The sequence below is a fragment of the Octopus sinensis genome, linkage group LG11 (genome assembly GCF_006345805.1).
Source record: "Octopus sinensis linkage group LG11, ASM634580v1, whole genome shotgun sequence".
Taxonomy (NCBI): Eukaryota; Metazoa; Mollusca; class Cephalopoda; order Octopoda; family Octopodidae; genus Octopus; species Octopus sinensis.
The window spans coordinates 16,637,346-16,661,956 of NC_043007.1; the positions used below are offsets into that span (position 1 = coordinate 16,637,346).

General features: G+C 37.3%; 1 protein-coding gene across 5 annotated transcripts in view; it reads left to right on the top strand.

The window, feature by feature from the left end:
* LOC115217008 (CLK4-associating serine/arginine rich protein) overlaps positions 1 to 24,611 on the top strand; it is a 116,085-nt gene that overhangs the window by 52,138 nt on the left and 39,336 nt on the right. For all 5 annotated transcript variants that reach the window (XM_036507121.1, XM_036507122.1, XM_029786532.2 and 2 more), the window contains exon 4: positions 17,682 to 17,780. In XM_036507121.1, the coding sequence (XP_036363014.1) occupies positions 17,682 to 17,780 (99 nt within the window). The remainder of the gene's footprint in view (positions 1 to 17,681; positions 17,781 to 24,611) is intronic.

Here is a 24,611-nt window from a genome sequence, read left to right on the forward strand (position 1 = left end):
TCAGACTGGATCCTGGTGCAGTCTCCTGGCCTCCCAGACCCCAGTCAAACCATCCAACTCATGTTAGCATGGAAAACGGACATTAAACGATGATGATGATGATGTGTGTGTGTATGTATTTGTCTGTATCTCTTTGCCTTGATATTGTGTGATAAATGAATGGCATTCTTTCCAATACTCTGCAAAAACCGTGCCTGGCTCTAAGGAAATATTACCTTGCTTGGAAACAGTTAAGTGTTGGCGACAACAAGGATATCCAGCCATAGAAAATCTACCTCCATAAACTCCATCCAACCTATTCAAGCATAGAAAAGTGAATGTTGATTGTGTGTGTGTGTGTGTACACACAACATACATAAAATCTTATTTGAAAAATCCATTATTTTCAATCTTTTCCTTAATTCATTTATACTTTGTCTTCAAAAGCTATTTGAACCAGGCAGTTACACCGGTTACTAGAAATAGCAACTGCACATTCTTGGAACTATACCCTTAAAGAAAAGGAAGAACATAAATGTAGTTCTAAATTACACTACTATTGTATAATAGTCTGGATTGTTGAGATTGGAATGCCTTTTATCATTATTCTGCTGGATCGAGGACTGACTTAACCTAGACAGCAGTTAAATAGTTATGCGTAGATAAAGAGATTATGTATCATAATATTGTTTGATGTATGCAAGAAAGCTGTGTTTATATAACTGTATGAAATGTAGACTATACATGTTGGGTAAAGCCATTAATAGTACAGGTAACTGGGACACACAAAATGAACCGTTACACATTTAGAGTAAGGGGTAGTTTTCTTCTAAATGTAGACGATGATGTCACTTAATGATGAATGGTTTGGCAGTGTTACAAGTATCTAAACAGAGAGGCTGGAGGTGAAATTGTAGAATGTAGAGTGAACAAGATCCTTTCAACCAGGAATTACCATTGATAAGCACAGTGTTCTGACGTACATATAACCACCACCACCACCATCATCATCATAACATCTACTTTTCTGTGTTCGCATAGGTTGGACAGAATTTGTTGTAGATCTTCTATGACCAGATGCCTTTCCTGTCACCAACTCTCACCTGTTTCCAAACAGTAATATTTCCCCATGCCTAGGCATATTTTTTGCAAAATATTGGAAATAATATTGCTTGTATGACAGTGACACTCATTTATAACTATCAGGCATTGTCAAGACAAGGAGTCACAAACATACACACACTCACATACCTATACACACACACACACACACACACACACATATGTTGGGCTCTTTCAGTTTCCATCTACCAAATCCACTCACAAAGCTTTGGTTGGCCCAAGGCTATGGTAGAAGACTCTTGCCCATGGTGCCACACTGTAGGGCTAAACCTGAAACCATGTTAAGAAGCAAGCTTCTTGACCACAGCCATGCCTACACCTGTGTGTGTAAGCTCTGAAGAAAGGGACTGTGCCCTTGGTCTTCACAAGGCTCTCAGATTTTGAGAGTGACGACATTAATGTCCCTCTTAAATTTTTATAATTTGAATGCTGGAAAAACATTTACAGAGGAAGGAATTTCTGAGGGCCAGTATTCTGGAAAGAAAGGATTGTGTAGCGAATGCAATAGTGTGGTTGTTAACAGAATCAAAGGAGTTCTAGAGAGAGGGAGAGATTGAAAAGCTTGTTGAGAACAGGGATATTTTGTTTGGGGTGGAAGGGACATTGTCAGGGTTGGTGGCTTTGTTGGTTTGAAGCAGCTGGAGGAACTTTTGCACTTGATATGCAAGTGTGCATAATGATGCAGCTGGTGTAGTGGAAGAGGATAATTTTGGAGATTTACCTAGTACATGCTGTATGGTGTTGGATGTGGAGTAAGCTGCACATTTAGAGACTTCCTCCACAGGGGTACTGCTTACGAAATCTTTATGGTTGAGAAATAGAAGAAAGGAGAATTTTTGGAAAAGAACCAAAAGTATTGGGTGTAATTTGAGACAGGGGATAGCTTTCAAGCTGTGTTTTATTGCACAAAGGTACCCTTCATGGTTTTCAAGCTGATCTTGCAGTAGTTGCATTTCTGGGGGTATTTGGAGCTATAAGCCTGTTGTGTGCGGGATGTGGAAGAATATGCTGGAGAGGATGGTTTCACTCACCTGCTCAGCTATTTCTGTTGGGTCAAAGGTAAAACATATCTGTTACCAGGGATAGCATAAAATTGATGGAGCTACATCCAATCAGTTGATTTGATGTGCCATCAAGTTCAGCTAGGCATAGGAGTGGCTGTGTGGTAAGTAGCTTGCTTACCAACTACATGGTTCTGGGTTCAGTCCCACTGTGTGGCACCTTGGGCAAGTGTCTTCTACTATAGCCTCGGGCTGACCAAAGCCTTGTGAGTGGGTTTGGTAGATGGAAACTGAAAGAAGCCCATCGTATATGTGTGTGTGTGTGTGTGTATATATATATATATATATATATAATATATGTGTGTGTGTGTGTGTGTGTGTGTGTGTGTGTGTGTGTGTGTGTGTGTCTGTGTTTACGTCCCCGTAACTTACCAGTTCGGCAAAAGAGACTGATAGAATAAATACTAGGCTTACAAAGAAAATGTCCTGGGGTCGATTTGCTTGACTAAAGGCAGTGCTCCAGCATGGCCACAGTCAAATGACTGAAACAAGTAAAAGAGTAGTGGGGAAGGGATATTGTGTAGTGTATGGATATGAGTAATGGACGGTCTTAATTAGGCAGTTGTTGGATGATCTGAGAAGTGCAGAAATGAGTTTGGTTTTGAGTTGAGTAGAGGTTGGGTTTGGAGGAGAGAAAGCGATGAAGGATCTGTGTGTTGGTCAGAAATACATGTAGAGAATTGAAGATTACAAAAGATTCAATTTAAGAACTAGTGGTGTCAGTATAGAATGAATATGAAAACCAAGAAGAGTTATAAGTATTGAAATCACTGTGGACAGTGACTTTGTAGAAGGGTGAAGTAAAATAAGATGTTTTCAATGCTGGAAGTGACACAGTCAAACAGTTGTTGATAGTTGGAGGACAGTGGAGGAAATCTGTATTTGAGGGTGGGAAATTTTCAACAAGAGGAATTGAAGTCTTTGTAGCTAATATCCAAGTGAGAGAAGTGAGCTGCAGGAAGTGTGGATTCTATACATCATCATCATCATCATCATCGTTTAACGTCCGCTTTCCATGCTAGCATGGGTTGGACGATTTTGACTGAGGGCTGGCAAACCAGATGGATGCACCAGGCTCCAATCTTGATCTGGCAGAGTTTCTACGGTTGGATGCCCTTCCTAACACCAACCACTCCGAGAGTGTAGTGGGTGTTTTTTACATATGCAGATATATTTCATAATGAAGTTTCTCATGGTTTTATATTTTTTAATGATATTAGATTGCAAATTTAACAGATTAACATTTAAACTGCCATATCCAGCCCAAACTGGCGCGATCTGGCCTCTCACACTTGCCCAACAATGTCATTCTAAAAATAAACAATTACATCATTAGAATGTCAAAGGTATGAGATAATGCATGACTAATTCAGAACTATGTGAATAAATAAACAATACATTTGGGTAATCTGAATGTTAAAGGATTAAAGAGAGATAGATTGTAATGGTATAATGGGATTACTGGAATATTTATTATAATGGCTATCTCATTTCACTTTTGTCTTCATATCTGATTGAGAGTTCGTTTGTAAGTTTATACTTTATATAAATTAATATTACTGCAGTCTGTTCACAAAGGGCCTAATATTAGATTAATTTAGGTTAAAACCACAGGAATGCTCTGAAGTACGACTGAATCTTTTAGACATGTTTGTGTTAGATAAGTAGCATGTCAGCCAGTTTATTTTTACTCTTTTCAAGTGCAAAACGCAACTTCTTGTGTAGCACTCAGGCTGAACTTAACAGTGATCTTGGCTTCTCCAACTGACCAACACAGGTCAAATACTGGTCGTAATTACGAGCAAGAAATATCTGCAGTTTGGAAGCCCTGCTTTCACAAATTCAGTTATTTACAATGTTTGTTATTTATCCCCAGATCAGCCCTGGTCCAACAGACCTATGATCAAAGGAGTTTTAGCTGTGACCTTTCTATTGCCAATCTTAAGGTCATTGGTGATCCTGTAATTACTATTATTTTTTTCCTCTCTCGTCTATAATCATACAGTACTATAAGTATGTTGGCATTTGGAACTAATTTTCCTGGAACTTCATTAAATTTTGGTGTGGTTGATTAACCCTTTTGTTACTCACCCGGCCAAAACCGGCTCTGGCTCTGTGGTAAAATGTCTTGTTTTCATAAGTTTTGAATTAAAATATTCCACCAAGCCTTAGTCACAATTTATGTTTTTAACACTAGCTTATTGATGACTAAGTTATTTTACTAAATTCTTTGTTATATTTAAAATAATTGAAAGAAACACAGAGCATCTCAAAATAAATACAGTAAAGAAAGGATTAAAGGCAAGTCTTTACCCAATAGGCCTTTAATCAAAAAGTGTTTCCTGGTTTGACAGACTTGCAGCAGATCATCTCTCCTTATAATCTATCCTACAACATTCTTCCTCGCAGCATATATCCTTAATATCACCTCCCTCTACCTGTGCCCACTCATCACCTCCACCCCCATCTATCACTCCTTTTACAAAGTTCTAAACCCACTCAGCCGTTCATACTCTCCAGTCCCTGGTTCACTTACCCCTATTCCTGTTATGTCTTCAATATCTCTTTCTCCTTTCCACACCTCTTTCTCCTTTCCACACCTGAGGTATCCTTGTTTCTTTAATGCAAAACTCTTGTTTTTTTCTATCCTTCAACAACATCCTCCTCTTCCCTCCACCTCATTTGAAGGATCTTGTCTTAAAAAAAGTTATTTGGTGATCTCACTGCTGCTGGTGCTTCTTTAGATACATCCAGCAGATTCTGTAAAGTGATTGGCATTAGGAGGGCATCCAACCACAGAAACTATTCCAGAGAAGATAGTACAGCACAGTCCTCTGACTTGCCAGCTCTTGTCTAACCATCCAGCACAGGTCAGCATGGAAAACAGATGTTGAATAATAATAATATCAGTCAAGGTTTATTGCATAAGGAGTTATATTTTAGTCAGCAATACCATATTTGATATAACAACTGTTTGTACTAAGATGTCGATGCAGACAAAAATAAGCATACCTTCCAACATTTATTTAAGCTGATAGTATCTTGTGGTGGCTGTGATAAATTGTTGGCTGACTCTAAAAACCAACGTCTATTTTTGTGCCAAAAAATAGACAGAACATTCTAAAATAGCTTGCAATTTTCTTAGAAATAAGCTTCGATAGAGTACCAAGTAAATAGATTCTTCTTCAGTTTCAGTTGTTCAATCAACAGAACTATTTATTTATTGTCTTATAGTAACTGACTGAGTATTCCACAGTTACTTGTGCCCTTAATTGTAATCTAGACAAAATGAATGGTATATTGTGACAGCTTGGACCCTTAGGACTACTGAAACAGTCCATCAAATGAACTTCCATAACACGGAGCAGCAACTGCTATTTCTTATTTGCTTACTCCTAGAAAGTGTGAAAAATGGCGAATAATACTCTCGGAGTGGTTGGCGTTAGGAAGAGCATCCAGCTGTAGAAACTCTGCCAGATCAAGATTGGAGCCTGGTGCAGCCATCTGGTTCGCCAGCCCTCAGTCAAAATCGTCCAACCCATGCTAGCATGGAAAGCGGACGTTAAACGATGATGATGATTTTTATTAAACTTTGCTTTTGTTACATTTATTCAAACCCCAAAGAATCCCTCTCAACATATGGCTATGATGCTCCCCTAACTACTCTGCTCATCATCAGAGATGCACGTATCATCAGCCATTAAGGGACATGCTCAAGTGGTTATAGTCATTTCTGCTTCAGCAACTTGGTGCTGAATCTGTCTGAAATATAAAGGAAGGTAGGTCAGTTTCAAAACATTGATGTCCAGGTCAGAAAAGCAAAGTTTGACGGGAATAGTAGTCATTTCCTTTTGATTTCTAGATAGATACAAATAGGAAATAACACTGACCAAAAGACAAAAAAAAAAAAAAATTATACAGTGGCTGTGTGGTAAGTAGCTTGCTTACCAACTACATGGTTCCGGGTTCAGTCCCACTGTGTGGCACCTTGGGCAAGTGTCTTCTACTATAGCCTCGAGCCGATCAAAGGCTTGTGAGTAGATTTGGTAGATGGAAACTGAAAGAAGCCCATCGTATATATGTATATTGGCTGTGTGGTAAGTAGCTTGCTTACCAACTACATGGTTCCGGGTTCAGTCCCACTGTGTGGCACCTTGGGCAAGTGTCTTCTACTATAGCCTCGAGCCGATCAAAGGCTTGTGAGTAGATTTGGTAGATGGAAACTGAAAGAAGCCCATCGTATATATGTATATTGGCTGTGTGGTAAGTAGCTTGCTTACCAACTACATGGTTCCGGGTTCAGTCCCACTGCGTGGCACCTTGGGCAAGTGTGTTCTACTATAGCCTCGGGCCGATCAAAGGCTTGTGAGTGGATTTGGTAGATGGAAACTGAAAGAAGCCCGTCGTATATATGTATATATATATGTGTGTATGTGTTTGTCCCCCCAACATCACTTGATGATGCTGGTGTGTTTACGTCCCCGTAACTTAGCAGTTTGGCAAAAGAGACCGATAGAATAAGTACTTGGCTTACAAAGAATAAGTCCCGGGGTTGATTTGCTCGACTAAAGGTGGTGCTCCAGTATGGCCGCAGTCAAATGACTGAAACAAGTAAAAGAGTAAAAAGAGTGTAATTTCCATAATCTAGCCTGCCTGATTTTACTTGCAAAATTTGGGTCAACCCAAGACTACCTAATGCACCACTCAGTTGGATTGAAACTAAGACCTCACAATTATGAAGTAAGCTTCTTAGAACAATCATCAATGCTTGCAGAGCAGTTAAGCCAAACAAATTGTGTGGGTGAGGAGTGGACATGGGCGAGTGTGTGTGTGTGTGTGTGTAATAGTTGGACTTCCATTTATAACTGTAAATTGTAATGAATGGATTAATTAGGATGTTACCTAATTTAAGTTGTACATAATTTACATTGCTTCAAATGAGAGGATTATATTGATATTAAACAGAACTAAGGTAAAAAGAGGAACTGCTCACTGCTTCTAAAGTTAGAAATTGACTTTTTTTTAAATTTTAAATTAGACTTAATTAGTTAATTATATAACATTAAGCACTTTGCTGTTGTTGAACCTGATTAAAAACAAGTTTGAAATTTGATTCATGACTTATATAATTAAGGCTTGCAATAAAAACTATGTTAATTATGACCTTCCTTCTGTTCCATTACATAATCAAGAAAAATATTTAACCCAGTATTAGCAAAATAAATAAAAGGTGAAGAAATACAGTAATAGTAATTCTCTACATGTTTCAATTTATTGCTTACTATGGTAATACTGTGAAGACGCATGGCTCAGTGGTTAGAGCATCGAGCTTACAATCGTGAGGTTGTGGGCTCAAATCCCGGACCAGGCTGCGCGTTGTGTTCTTGAGCAAGACACTTTATTTCACGTTGCTCCAGTTCACTCAGCTGTAGAAATTAGTTGTGACGTCAGCTAGCGTTAGGAAGGGCATCCAGCTGTAGAAACACTGCCAGATCAGACTGGGGCCTGGTGCAGCCTTCTGGCTTCCCAGATCCCGGTTGAACCATCCAACCCATGCTAGCATGGAAAGCGGACGTTAAACGATGATGATGATGTCACAGGTGCCAAGCTGTATCGGCCGTTGCCTTTCCCTTGGATAACACTGGTGGCATGGAGAGGGGAGGCCAGTATGCATGGGCTACTGCTGGTCTTCCATAAGCAACCTTGCCCGGACTTGTGCCTGGGAAGGTAACTTTCTAGGTGCAATCCCTTGGTCTGTATTGTGACCGAAGGGGGTCTCAGAATAGTAATACTGCAAGATACTGTGTTACTATAAGCCTGCATGAGTTTCATCTTCATTAGCATTTTTTTTTTAAGGCAATGAGCTAATGGAATCATTAGCATGCCAGACAAAATGCTTAGTAGCTTTTCTTCCATCTCTCTATGTTCTGAGTTCAAATTCTGCCAAGGATGACTTTGTCTTTCATCCTTACAGGGTTGACAAAATAAAGTACCAGATCAGCTCTGGAGTGGATATAACTGACTGTACCCTTCTCCAGGATTATAATTATTATTCTATTATCATCATCATTATGGCAGAGAGCTGGCAGAATTGTTAGTACGACGAGAAAAATGCTTGTTCTGAGTTCAAATTCCACTGGGGTCAATTTTGCCTTTCATCTTTTCAGGGTCAGTAAAATAAGTACCAGTTGAACACTGGGGTTGATGTAATTGACTCATTCCCAAAAATTGCTGCCTTTGTGGCAAAATTTGAAACCATTATTATTATTATTATTATTATTATTATTATTATTATTATTATTATTATTAAGGTAGGCAAACTGGCAGAATCATTAGCTTGCTGGACAAAGTGCTTTGGGTTAAAGAATGTCAGCAAACTGTTTTGTTCTATCTTTTATCTTTTACTTTTTTTTTAGTGTCCATGCTGGGGCACTGTTTTGAAAGCTTTACTGGAACAAATCAACCCCACTATTTTTAAAGTCTGTTATTTATTCTATTAGTCTCTTGCTGAACCATTAAGTTAGGGGAAGTGGTAGATGTCAAGCTCTGTGTGTGGACAAACACAAAGACACACACACGTATATACATACATAGACTGAGGTTCACTAAGGGTCTTCCACACAGTTTCCTTTTACCAAATTCACTCACAAGGCATTGGTTGGCCTGCGGTTGTTGTAGAAGACAGTTAACCAAGTTGCTGTGCAGTGGAACTGAACCTAGATTGGACTGGGTTTTAAGATCTCAGATCATGGACAGTGTGTTTGTCGAATGTGAATGGGTCTTGTTTGAAGTGAAAGCATGAAGACAGAAATGCATTGAAACAAAATGTGGGAGTGATATAATCAAACCTGAATTAATATTGTGGATTAGAGTGAGTGAGTGAGTGAGTTCAGTTGGTACATCATGCCAGTGAGTGGTCAGATAAGAAATTTCTAAATCCAAGCAATGTAACTCATAGAACCCTGGACAGCCCAAGTAGGAGGTTTTCATGCTAGATATAATCAAAAGTGATATCATGAACATATTTTTGGGTGTTTTCTTTTTAAAATTTTATTTTTAATAACTGACCCAGCTTGTTTGTAAAACCTGTAGCTTGCCTGCCATACATGCTGAATAGAAGTGGGCTATGAAATTAATAAATTAATATTTAAAATAACTCCTCACTTCCTACTCGTGTGGTCTCAGAATTCAGTCCCACTGCATGGTACTTTGGGCAAGTGTCTTCTACTATAGCCCCAGGCCAACTAGTCTTGTGAGTGGATTTGGATGATGGAAACTGAATGAAGCCCTGCTGTGTGTGTGTGTGTAACGAAGGCAAATCAAATAGTTATGGTTTGAAATCATTTAATACGTATGTTTCAGGACTGTAATATATAACAGGAAATGCGTCCATTACACAAGACCTTTCTCAGTTAAAACATTTCAATATATAAACCAGTTGAGGGAAATATATTTCAATATGTATGGTCTGAGCCAAGGTTGGCTTCTAAGTTAGGAGGGCAGGTATGTATCGAGAGGGAGAAGAAAGGGACATAGAGCGAGAGAGGAGAGAAAAAAGGAGAGATATTATCTTGTAGCTTTGAGATTTTGACGATGTGGTTGTTTATTCTTAGAATGACATTGCAAGGTAGGTGTGACAGGCCAGATCTGACCTGCTTGAACATGAAACAGGCAGAATATTTTGACCAGATATGGCCAGTTTAGATGCTAAAGGGTTAAATAAGAATGATGGGAATTGTACTCAGGAAAATCGTAGGATTTTTTTGCATAGTCTCGTTTTGACAAGATATATTTTTATGTTTTTAAAAAATCTGTATATTTCTATCGTATTTTGAATTTTACAGTGTTAATTAGATTTTAAAAAATAAATGGATAGAAGTTGCTTCTGTGTCTACAAAATATTTGTGAATGGGTTTAGATCCTGAAAATTTCAAAAACCCTGGTGTATATACAATGACAGACCTGCCCCCCCCCCCTCCACCTCCTTCCTATCTTTATATAGCATGTGTTCTAGGTCTGGCTGAGTGTTAGAAGTAAATTGTTCATGCTAGACTTGCTATTAAGCATTGATTGCTGCTGCTGCTTGTTTAAGAATATAAAAATAAAACAAAAAGAAAGTAAAATCAACAAACAAACAAACAAAAAAAAAAGAGCTACTGCTTACTGCCACCATTACTGCTTGTGGGGTTTCTGAGGCTGCTGCTGACATCACCTTCACACCACCATTACTTCAACTATTATTACATGCTGGGTTCTGGAGCTGCTACTGTTACTACTACCATCATTTCTATCTCTACCACCACCACCACCACTACTACAACTACTAATACCATTACCTTTTTTTAATACTACTACTACCACCACCACCACCACTATAGTGTATGTCTGTTGCTGCTATTGTTACTACTACAACTACCGCCACAGCTGTTGCTATTACTACTATTATTACTACTACTACTACTATTACTATTTCTACCATTGCCACCACAACCACTATTTAATACAAAAAAAGGTCTAGCACAGCTAAGGCAACTGCTGAAAGATCAGCCCTCTCCCTCTGAAACTGATAAATTATAAGGCTCAGCAATGTTTATTGATTTTAAAAATATTTTTATTATTATTATTATTATTATTATTACCTAAAAGTGGAAGCAGTTTTGTTTTTGTTATTAATTTCTTCTTCTTTCTTTTATTCAGTTACTGACATTTTCACCTGTGTTTTATAATTGTATTTTCCACTTCTTCTCTTCTCTGTGGCGTTTGATTTTTGCCAATGTTAGACTAACTCGGGGTTATAGTCAGCTTCCTTTCTTTTAAACAAGAAGGCTGTAAAAAAAAAAATTTTTTTTAAAGTAAATAAATAAAAATCCAAATGACCCCCCATCCTCTCTTCTTCCTGGGTTTCTAATAGCTTGTATAGTAATAGTAAGCTCATTACATATGAACAGACAACCACCGCCATCCTCTTTTATTGATCCAATTATCTAGAATATATAAGATCTGCTTATCTATCTATTTATGGTGGAATTCTTTATCTTTTGTTTTTGTTGTTGTTTTTTTTAAAAGACAAGAGTTGATATTGTAATCTTAAGAAGCATCATCGTCATATTATAAATTCCAGTTTGCCATTCCATACCAGCATCAGTTGGACCAGCTTCTCAAATAATGCAACATTTTCCTTCATTCATTTATTTATTTATTGTGTCACGTATTTAATTACAGGGCATGATGACTGGAATGGTTTTTAAGGTGCTTGGATGCTGGTCCGTAAAATTCTTGCTGCTAAAACCCTTGCTTCAAGCGTTCTCTCTTTAAGAAGTGCATATCTTATATCTTAGACACAAAACCATCTTCTTGGTTTATCAATGGCAGCCAACTTTATTGAGGGGCATTAATGGAGATATCTAGGATTCAATAGTGGTAATGGTAGGGAGCCGCTCTATGAACGCATTATTCCAATGATTTGGTTGTATATTCTTCTGTCTTGGTTATTGCTACAGAATTATAAAGGTTTAATGAAAAACCTAATATTTCTGTCTTTCTGCTTGTGCAGTGTGTGTAGTGTTTTGAGTAGTTCAAATATTGATTTTTAAAACAAATTTTATATTTGATGTATTTTGTTTTTGTTTTTTAAACTAGGCACAGGGCCAATTTTTGCAGAGGAACTGTCTACTTAATTGAATCATTGCCAGTATATTACTGATCGTTATTTATCAGCACTAGATGGATTTTTATAAAACTCAGAGCACTGACATAGTGACTTGATACTATAATTGCTGTTTGTCCTTCATTGTACGGCCATGACCATCCCTACTGCCCTCATAATTCTAATATATTTATCTTTCGACCAGATGTTTAACTCTATCTCAAGGTTGCAATTTACATCTCAAAATTTCTATCTTCTTCAAGAGCCAATAAAATGAGTTTCAGTAATAAAAAAAAATTAAAAAAAAAACAGGGGTCAATACAATCAGATGCTCCCCCTCCCCTCAAATGGCCTTATACCTATTTAAGAAATCAATATTTCTATACTCCTGTTGGCTGTGTATATGGTTCTGTTTGTCTGTAATTCCAGTATGCAAGAGGGAACACTGATGGACTGTCTAGGTGACATATCAGTATGTTTGCTGGCTTGTAATATTTAGTATTAATCTTGTGATTGGTAAAATAATATATTAAGACACGCTGCAATAAGTTGGAAGAATACATATTTTTTTACTCTTACTGGTTTCAGTTATTTGACTGTGGCCATGCTGGAGCACCACCCTAAAGGGTTTTAGTCGAAGAAGTCGACCCCAGGACTTATTCTTTGTATGCCTAGTACTTATTCTATTGGTCTCTTTTGCTGAACCGCTAAGTCACAGGGACATAAACACATCAGGTTTCTTTTGCTGAACTGCTAAGTTACAGGGACATAAACACACCAGCATCAGTTGTCAAGCGATGGTGGAGGAACAAACACACACACGCACATGGCCGGCTTCTTTCCGTTTCTGTCTATCAAATCCACTCGTAGGGCTTTGCCCAAGGTGCCACACAGTGAAACTGAACCTGGAACCATGTGGTTGGGAAGCAAGCTTCTTACTGATCATATTCAATGTATTAATTTTAGAAAATAAAGACCAAATTGCTGCAGTTATATCATGTTTTGTGTAATCAGCAGCAGACAAGGGTATGCATTTACAAAACTATCTAGGTTTTATTTTATCATGATATAAACTCTAGATAGGTTGTTATGTTCTCAGGCAAACAAAGTTGCCCTTTGGACCCTGCGTGTCTATGCTTGTTTTGCTAACCAGTTTGTAGTGTATATTAAAGTGGATTCTATCATACCTCCAGCACTAATGAGATTACCTTGTACCTTGAAAGATTAACAGGTCTTCATTTCTCAACAGTGTTTCCCTTCATTGAAGGCAACACGAGCAAGGTGGCAGGATGGATACAGAAGATAGAATGGTGACAAAGTTAGGGGGTCAAAGGAGCAAGGGTGATGGGAGTAGAGAAGAACATTGATTAGGAGGAGAGGGTGATAGAGGAGGAAGTAATGGAAGAGAGATGGTGCTAGAACCTAGGGGGTCAAAGGAGCAAGAGCAATGGAGGTAGGGAAGAACAGTGATTATGAGAGGGTGATTGAGGAGGAAGTAATGGAAGAGAGACAGTGCTAGAACCTAAATCAGAGAAATAAATACTTGAATCAGTTGATTTGTATGTATTTCTAAACCTAGTGTTGTATGTTATAAACAGTGATTACATTATTAGATATTGAATTCTTTTGACAAGATTAGTCTTTGTAAATGACTGACTGCAGTCAGTTTAATTGGTTCCTTCCAGTTTACCAATGTCTCTTGTTTTATTAATTTCAAGAAGATTATATATAAATTTCACCTCAGAATCTATTGTTTCTGTCGAGTTGTCTTATTTAAAAAAAATATTTTTGAAATGTTACCAGATACAAAAAAGCACAAATATATTTTGTCATCATAGACATGGCTTAGGTTTATATTTTTTTACCATCTGCTATTTTCTTCCTAAATGCCTTAAATGAAACATTACTAAAGATTGTAATCTTTCAAGCTATTAGCTTCGTCTTTAGCGACGACGCATTGTTTTATATTTATTTCTGCACTATGGACGGTTAATAGTAACAAAAATAAAAAAGAGCAGGCAAAGAAATAGTCTACTTGGTCAGTCAAGTTTGTAGTAAATTTGAAGTGCAGAAGTAAAGACTATGATATTATTTACACTCTTACATTTGCTGTGAGAACAAGTGATAACTGTTTGTGGTTAGCCATTGGTTGCTAATTACAGCACTGTTAGTTCAAAGACAACATGAATAGCAGTAATTTATGGAAGCTGGGTTTTAGAGAGGAAATTATTAAAATAACACCACTTCCCCTTACTTGCTGGAAAAACGAAAATAATATTGGCCGTTGACTAATATAGTTTTTCTTCACTGCGTATTGATTTTTCAGTTAGCTTTTTTAATGATGCATTTATTAAATACTCTGGCGCTGATTCTTCCATTGTTTTTGATGCAGATAATATCTTTACACTAGTTATCTTTAAACAGTTTTTTTTGTTGTATGCTAGCAAAAGCTGACACCTGTGCATTTACTTAGGGGTTGCTCTATCATTACATAAGCAAGTGTGTTGAAATCTATGCTTTGCTAATGCAGTCAGAATAAGACTGAAACATGCCCAGGGTTGTCTCCTTTACTTGCCAGAAGGACAAAAATATTACTAGTAATTGACTAACACAGTTTATATTTTCTTTCTTAATCACATATTTAATATCATTTCAATAGTGTTGGCATTAATTATGTTAACATGGCTTTCATGTTGATGGTGTCTTTGAATTAGTTAATCTTTATGCCAGTTATTGTATGAAATTATTCACTTTGTGTTTCTTTGATCATCATTTCAACAAGAGCAAAGCCAGAACAGTAATAGTGAAACATGTCAGTCTTCTATACATGACAGAAAGAGGAAAATATTTAAATCATTATGACCCTCTACCTTCAAGATTAAAAATTTTTTTTCTCATTTATACATGTTTATTATTATTATTATTATTATTATTATTATTATTATTTGTTAGTGCATCAGACAAAATGCTTATTGGCATTTTGTCTGTCTTTGTGTTCTGAGTTTGAATTCTGCCATGGTCAACTTAACCGTTCATATTGGCCTTGTGCTAATAATAGGATTATTATTATTATTATGAATGGAGCCATTCTGAGGATACACCTGTAAGAAAAAGGCATTACAAAAGGAGAAAGGGGCTCTCTACTCGCCTTTTGACTAGGCTACCGTGGCTTTTATGGGTTTTTCCACCAGGAACCTTTCGAAGCGCCTCCCCCTATTGGGAGTTTTTCATCGTTAAATATTTTCGTTGTTACACTGTTTTTCACACGGATTTTTGAAACAGACAAAACCCTTTGTAACTTTCGTCCTGTGTTTTGTCCCTTTATGTTATAATTAATTTTTGTCAGCCTTTGTGGCCAATAAAAGAATTAATTATCATAAGGGCTGTGTATGCCATCAAACTGACACTGAGGCATAAATATACAAAGCTCAATATACCCACCAAGATTACCCATCTGATAAGAGTACACAAGGGGCACATGCATGACATGGTGATATATCAAGATAAAGTGCACTTGACCTTGTAGGTGGAACCCAGTTAGAATTTTCTCCAGGTCCGGTAGCCAATCTCAGTCGAATAAGAGTTGTTTAAGGATGATAAATGAAACACCTATGTTTCCAGGGTTGAATTATTCAAACTCTGCTCATGTACTACTACTACTACTACTGCTGCTGCAGCTACTACTACTACTACTACTACTACATGATCACTGGGGTTGATGTAATCAACTTACCCCCACATCCTGAACTTGCTGGCCTTGTGCCAAAATTCGAACCCATTATTATTATTGTTGTTGTTGTTGTTAAGGTGGTGAGCTGGCAGAATCATTAGCATATTGGGAGAAATGCTTAGCAGTATTTCGTCTGTTGCTGTGTTCTGAGTTCAAATTCCACCAGGGTCGACAAAATAAGCACCAGTTGTGTACTGAGGTCGATGTAATTGACAGTCCCCTAAATTTCAGGCCTTGTACCTCTAGTAGAAAGGATTATTATTATTATTGTTTCTTAATGTGGGGAGTTGGCTGCACCATTAGCACATCAGAATGCTTAGCTGCATTACTTCTGACTCTTTACATTTTGAGTTCAAATCCCACCAAGGTCAACTGTGCCTTTCATACTTTGGGTGGGTGGGAGGTGTCAATAAAATAAAGTACCAGTCAGATTCTAGGGTTTGATGTAATTGACTTATACCCTACTGGAATTGCTGGCCTTGTGCCAAAATTTTAAATCTCCTTCCCCTAAATTCTTACCTAAATCCAGTATGAATACATATTCAGGCAAGCAAGGTACACAGAAGTTGTTCTTATTATGCCTCTAAGACAATATCATCTGACCAGAGGCCTGGAATTGTTCTTTCCAAAAGTGCCAGTTTGATTGGTCTATCTTCTTCCTTTGTACAGTGGAGAAGACTCAATCTTACATAGCTACTTCAAGGCAATAATAATAATTAAAATGTAGGATCTTATTTAATCTATTTTATAGTGATACAGATTGAAAATCATAAAATTCCAATCATATACGTATCCAGATTTTATCTGGACTTCTTCAGTTGGATGCAAAATTCCTGATGATTTAAGAAAATCAATATAGACAGACACAGTTGTTTCAATCAGAAAAGGTAGTGAAAGACAGATAGTAACCATGAGAATCAAGATAGATTCAGTTCTGCAAATCAGAAAGAGGAAGGCAAGGAATGTATTTAGTCTCCCCCACCACTGCCTCCACCAATAATACACCATGATTCAATAGCGTTAACACTATTTTACCTGGAAGCCCCTTTATGGTTGCTCATCTTGCTAGAAATAATAGCCAAATTTCCCCCCCATTTCTGATTCAAAACACTCTGTCTATCTTGATATCCTTTAACCCTTTCGTTACCAACCCAGCTGAAACCGGCTCTGGCTCTTTTGTATAAATGACTTGTTTTCATAAGTTTTGAATTAAAATCTTCCACCAAATCTTAGTTAAAATTTATGTTCCTAACACTAGCTTAATGATAACAAAGTTAATTTACTAAATTTCTTTGTTATATTTAAAATAATTGAAAGAAACACAGAGCATCTCAAAATAAATACAGTAATGAAAGGCTTAATTAACTGGTATTCACCATCAAACCAGAGAAGTCAAGATTGAAATAACATATTGTGTGTGATTGAAGTTTTATGATTTTTGATTTTCATTTACTTTATTACTATGAAATAAATTGCTTAACCCCTTCGATACCGACCTGCATGAAACTGCCCTCGATTCTGTGAGACAAATTCCTTGTTTTAAAGTGATCAAAAGTAAACCCTTCCATTAAAATTTTGTGTTAATTTATGTTCAAACAACAGCTTAATAACGACAAAGCTATTTTACAAAATTCCTCAATATTTTCGAAATTAGATGAAACAAAGATTGCGTATTTCAACCAAAATATGGTATTAAAAGAGTTAAAGATGACTCTACGTTGTTTACTGTGTTTTAATCTCGTCCTATCTCAAAGAAGTAGAATGGATGGTCCAATTGATTATTTTACTGTTTAGTCTTTGATATTGTTTGTTCCTCATTTTCTAATCTATTTCTAATTAACTTTTTAATGCAATACATTTTTCATTGTTATTTTATCTAGAGATTCTATACCATTTGCTCATTCCCCTAAAAAATTTAAAAAAAAGGCAGTCAAATCTTCCTCTAACCATTATTTTGAATCACAAAAGGATACTTTATGCTTTATAGTAATGGCATGATGCCTTATTCAAAAATCATTTGCGAAACCTTTAACAGATATAACAATAAAAATGTAATTAATTGCCTTTTCTGACTATCAGATGCGGCAGAAAAGGTTGACTGTCTTCTTTACTGTCTTACCAGAGATTGTTTGTTTCATTTTAGGATGCCATGGCAAGGTCAGACGGACAACATGATTGATCGTTTTGATGTTCGAGCTCATCTTGATTTCATCCCTGAGTATAAGTCAGCTCCTCCCCTACCGTAAGTAAATCAATCAATACATATATATATATAATATATATATATATATATATATATATATAGTCTATTTGACTTCTTTCTGTTTTTTTCTCAATTTTTTATTCTTATTATTTTGTGGCTATATGGTAAGAAGCTTGCTTCCCAACCATATGGTTTTGGGTTCAGTCCTACTAAGTTGCACCTTGGACAAGTGTCTTCTACTAAAGCCCTGGGCCAACCAAAGCCTGGTGAGCAGATCTGGCCAACAGAAATTGAAAGGGACCCATTGTATGTGTGTATATGTGTGTGTGTGTGTGTGTGTGTTTATATATATATATAATATATATATATTACTCTTTTGCATGTTTCAGTCATTTGACTGCAGCCATGCTGGAGCACCATGTTAAATGGTTTTAGTCAAAGAAATCGACCCCAGGACTTATTCTTTGTAAGCCTAGTACTTATTCTATCAGTCGCTTTTGCAGAATTGCTAAGTTACGGGGACATAACACACCAACATCAGTTGGTCAAGTGATGGTGAAAGGACAAAGACACATACTTAGAAATATACATACATATATATATGTGTGTGTATATATATATATATATATAAACACGATGGGCTTCTTTCAGTTTCCGTCTACCAAATCCACTCACAAGGCTTTAGTCAGCGTGAGGCTATTGTAGAAGACACTTACCCAAGGTGCCATGCAATGGAACTGAACCTGAAATCACGTGGTTTGGAAGCAAGTTTCTTACCACACAGCCACGCCTGCACCTATATATATATATATATATATATATATATATATATGCTTATACCTTTGTGTATGTGTTTGTCCCCCACCACTGCCTGACAATCAGTGTTGGTTTATTTCTGTCCCTATGAATTAGTAGTCTGTCAAAAAGCGAATGATAGAATAAGTACCAGGTTTTACAATAAAAAAAAAGAACTGGGATTGATTTGTTCAACTAAGCCCTTCAAGGGCAGTGCCCAGCATGGCCACAGTCTAAAACTTAAAACAAGTAAAAGATAAAGATATGATATGTTTTTCCTCTTGTTTGTACATACTGGCTGAAAGAAGTATGTTTTGTCTCTGGACAAACTTTATTTTCATAGCTATGGAAAATGGTTTCATATATCATTAAAAGATGAGCAAACTTCACAGTTGTAATTTTTCATGTGAAGGTTTGAACTGTGCAATAATAGAAGGGGCTTAGTTGTTTCAATAGGATGTACAGTGTCTTCATTGTTGGTAGTTACTTACCTAAGCCCTCTACTCCTTATGGAGCACAAGCCAGTTACAACTTTCCTCCACTGTTCTTGACTCTGGGCTGCCTCCTGGTGGTCAGGAGATTCAGCCTTGTAGCTTCCTTTCAGATTTTGCTGCACTTTGTCCCTGAGGGAAGGTCTTGTTGGATTTGAATTGTCATTGATTTTTTTGGATTTTTTCCCCCCTTAGTAGACATGTTAACCCTATGTAAGCTTGTTTTTTTTTTTTTTTTTACTTATGGCAAAAAGCATTCCTTATTTGTCCATGATTCTTTGGCCTATCAAACACGAGAGGGCCCCACTTGGGACTCATGCTCTGCTGGATGGCTCTCAGTCATTGCAGCACAAAAAGCCACTACACTACAACAAAGACTGGATCTTGGATCTTGTGGTGGTCCATTGCTGGTAGTGAAGAATATAAACACTCATATTTCCATTTAAATACTTTCATTCTTTCAACAGTTGTTGACAGTTCATTAACATAATTACAGTTTCTTTCAGTTTATGTTTACATTTTGAAGACGACAGCATTCATCTGTTATCCTTATTGATTGATTATTAATTTGATCTCCGCATTAAATAAAATAGTGTTTCTAATGATGGAAACATTTATTTTCCAATTAAAATTTTTAAAGAACAGAAGTATTTATGTTCATGCTCAGATTACAAAACTATTTGCATTTTTCAATAATAGAAATATTAAATTTTGGCATCCCATATTAAAGTTGGTGGCTGTCGTTTTAAAGGGTACACATATGCCTGTTGTACTGAATATTTAATATTTTATAACCATCATTTAAAAGTAACATTATTATTGTAATTTTTAACTCTTTATTATGCTGACCTAGCTGATAAACTTTCTGGTCTAGTGCCCTCTGTCAAGACCTTTAAATATGTCGTGTACGTCTCTTCTCAGGCACATCATTTTTTCTGTTGAGTTTCCTGTTAGTCATAAGTTCTTTTTTATTCTGGTAGCTTCTTTCCTCACTTGAGCTGCTGTGCTCTAGAAATCACAGTCATTGTCTGACTTTTGATATTCAGCCCTGTAAGCGTTTTGTCAATGGGCATCTTCAGAATTTGTAGGCTCCTTTTTTTCCCTTCTTTGTAGTCCATTGCACTACTGTAGCTTCAAGCTTAGTTTAGAGCAAAATTCATCTCATCATCATCATCGTTTAACGTCTGCTTTCCATGCTAGCATGGGTTGGACGTATGACTGAGGGCTGACGAACCAGATGGCTGCACCAGGCTCCAATCTTGATCTGGCAGAGTTTCTACAGCTGGATGCCCTTCCTAATGCCAACCACTCCGAGAGTGTAGTGGGTGCTTTTACGTGCCAGTCAGGCGGCAATGGTAACGACCTCGCTCGAATCTTTTACACATGCCACTGGCGCGAGTGCCAGTAAGGTGATGCTGGTAATGATCACGCTCAAATGGTGTTTTTTACATGCCACCAGCACGGAGGCCAGATAGCCGCTCTGGCAACGATCACGCTCAGATGGTGCTCTTAATACCCTACTAGCACGGGGCTCGAGTGCCAGTAGTGTGACGCTGGTAACGACCACGCTTGAATGGTGCCTTTTAAGTGTCACTGGCACGGAAGCCGGTTAGCCGCTCTGTCAATGATCACACTCGTATGGTGCTCTTTGCACTCCGCTAGCACGAACGCCATGCATCAAATTTGATTTTGGTTTTTTATTTCACTTGCCTCAGCAGGTCTTCGCAAGCAGAGTTTTAGTGTCCAAAGAAGGAAAAGGTACGCATAAGTGGGCTGGTAACGCCCCTGAAACAATGCCATTCTGAATACGGCAACACACTAGACTGCAAAAAAGATTAACATTTGGTTCTTGTGTGTCATGCGCACCCCTAATATTTATATATAAATAGCTGGGGGAAAAAAAAAAAGCTGCCTATTTTACATGGATAAATACAGAACTCAGATTGGAATAGTAATAATAATATGAATGTGTGAAATAACATTTGCAGTGTAAACCTAGAAGCTGTAGGTTCGCAAAACCTGTTAGCTATGTCACAGTGGAAGTACATGTTCCACTTGAGTGACTGTACATTTGCAGTAAGGTGGCATTAGAGTGTATTGTTTAATCAGACAACTATTAACAAAAGAAACATTAGTCAACTTGGCAGGCCTTTACATAGTCATTTGATCTGCTAGATATAGGAGTCAAGTTTCTGTCAAATCTTTATGTTACTGCAATTTTCAACCCTTTTCAATCTGCAGACACATTGTAAGGTACTAAAAGTGTTATTACATGCTATTAGCTTCTAAAAAATTTTATCACACGCATGTGTGTGTGTGTGTACACGCACACACATACACGCATACAAACATGCGCACACTCAAACACACACAGAGTATTAAAATCATTGTGAAATAAAAGTGGGTGTGTATGCAGAACATTAGAAAATGATAATGTGCAACTTGCACGTGTGTAAATTTTGATTGCACTCACAAACTGCATGAAACAGGTGTAGAAGTGAAATGCAAAGCTTTTTTTAGCAATATTGGTGTAGGTGTAGTGCACCAGGTGCATTCGTTTGGGTTAAAAATACAATAACTAAAATTCTAATCATTTTCTAGTCTCTCTCTCTCTCTCTCTCTCTCTCTATATATATATATATATATATATATATATATATATATATTATATATATATATATATATACACATATATATAACAAAGCAGTTATATAAATATATGAATCAAGGCGGTGAGCTGGCAGAAATGTTAGCGTGATGGTCGAAATGCTTAGCGATGTTTCATCTGCTGTTACGTTCTGAGTTCGAATTCCACCCAGGTCGACTTTACCTTTCATCCTTTCGGGGTCGATAAATTAAGTACCAGTTATGCACTGGGTCGATGTAATCGACTTAATCCCTTTGTCTGTCCTTGTTTGTCCCCTCTATGTTTAGCCCCTTGTGGGCAATAAAGAAATATAAATATATGAATCATTTATAACAAATCATTTAAACAAAGTGGTTACAGTGTCATCATTTAACATCCAGTTTTCCCTGCTTGCATGGGTTAGATGTATTTTGTTGAAGCAGATTTTCTATGGCCAGATGCCTTTCCTGTCACCAACACTTACCTGTTTCCAAGCTAAGTAATATTTCCCCCATTGTCAGATATGTTTTTCACAGAAGACTGGAAATGAACAACTTGGCTTTCATGACAATGATGCTCATTTACAATCATCATGTGATGCCTAGATGAGGGCATACACATACACTATAACAGGCTTCTTTCAGTTTCCATCTGCCAAATCTACTCACATACTAATATTTTCTGAAAACTACGTCTGATATTGGTTTCAAATTTTGGCACAAGGCCAACAATTTCAAGGAAGGGACTAAGTCAATTAAATTGACCGCAATGCTCAACTGGTACTTATTTTATCGACCTCGAAAGGGTGAAAGCAAAGCCAACCCCTGTGGCATTTGAACCTAGAATGTAAAGATGGACAAAATGTCAATAAGCATTTTGGCCAATTGCTAATGATTCTGCCGGCTCATCTCCTTAAACTACTTCTAATAGTAATAGGAAACTTGTATCTGTTGGTGTCATATGATGTCTGTAGGACAAGATTGGATGGTTGGAAAACAACCTTTAGTTATTGCTTTGTGTTTGAAGCCATGACCTATATTTTCTGTACTCATGAAGTTGAAAAAGGAAGGAGTGCTCTGAGTACTTGCATGTTGATTATCAAGTATTCCTGTTGGTGACATAACCTCAACAAGTTGATCAATGCTGTAGTTTTAGTCCTTTGTCATTTTTGGTTTTCACCAACTCGACTTTTGATTCCCAAACATTTCATATAAATGTATCCCTCATTTTATCCAAGGAAGATGAATTATGTAAAGGAAAATACTTTTCAATGTTCTTATTAGCCAGTGACAAGCTTAAACAGAATTAATTCAACAAGATTATCCTTCAGTTTGCAAGATTTAATCAGTTCAAATATTTCAACTTTGTTCTCTCTTTATATTTTGGCTCTCTGCAATGTTTGTCTCCCGCTTCCTCCCTTAAGAGCTAAGGTGCAAGAATAATTTTTTTTCTAATTTACATATTCTTGTGAAGTGCATTCAATGCTTAGAAAATATCGGCAAAGACTGCAAATTCATTACAGCATATCTAATCACTCAGCAAGTCAGCTACTTCCTCATGAAATAACCATCTTGCTTCTATGTATTATAGAAGCTGTGAGTGAGCAGCTACCTTGGAAGAACTGAGTGAAGAAAACAGCCTTAATTTTAATGGCTTCCTCTTCATGTAATTAATCATTCTGTCAGCGTTGTGTGGTATTTTTTTTTAAAGTTCATCGGGTTAATGATTTTGACATGAGGGCTTCTTTGGGGAAGCAATTACAAGGTTCTTCTTAACCTTTCCATCAGAGAAGTACCACTATATGTCTAAAAGCTGATGCATCCTTTCCAAGATAAGAAAAGAGAAATCACTTAACAGCAGCAAAATATCTTTACTTTTGTCGTGTCTGGGAGAAACTTACAAAGTAAAAATCGTTCCATGCCTAGGTGCAGAAATGCAGAAATATTTGTTTCCTTGTCTTGACATTATGTAATTGTTGTAAATGAACCTCTGTGCCGGTGGCACGTAAAAAGCACCATCCGAATGTGGCCGATGCCAGCACCGCCTTGACTGGCTTCCGTGCCGGTGGCACGTAAAAAGCACCATCCGAACGTGGCCGATGCCAGCACCACCTCGACTGGCTTCCATGCCGGTGGCACGTAATAAGCACCATCCGAACGTGGCCAATGCCAGCACCACCTTGACTTGCTTCCGTGCCGGTGGCACGTAAAAAGCACCAACCAATCGTGGCCGCTGCCAGCCTTGCCTGGCACATAAAAAGCACCCACTACACTCATGGAGTGGTTGGCGTTAGGAAGGGCATCCAGCTGTAGAAACACTGCCAGATCAGATTGGAGCCTGGTGCAGCCTCCTGGCTTCCCAGACCCTGGTTGAACCGTCCAAGCCATGCTAGCATGGAAACGGATGTTAAATGATGATGATGATGATGAATGTTATTCATTTCTGATGTTCTGTGAAAACATATCTGGCCATGGGGGAGATATTACCTTGCTTGAAAATGGATAAGAGTTGGCAACAGTAAGAGTATGCAGCCATAGAAAATCTGTCTCAAATTCTGTCTGACCCATGCAAACATGGAAAAGTATTAAAACGATGAAGTCTCTATTACAAACAAATCTGCTGTAGGCTAAGAGCTGAACTTTTTCAATTATTTCAGTTGAGTCATCCGAGTAGAAAGAAAAATGAAAAAAAAAAAATTAATGCTAGATGCTGTCTATCACTTGGGACTTGTAGCACATCAAATCTCTTGGGAACTGACCCCACCCAAATGCCTATATGCAGATGGGGCATTGTTTAGCCTGCAACTCCGTATTTGGTAATAAAATAATTGCAAGTACTAACTGCATATAACAAACAAGTAGATAGGCTTATTGACATTTTATACAATATTTTGTCTCACTTGTGAGAAGCAGTCATCAAATATCAAAGACCTACTACTGCCCATTAGATTTATGCACA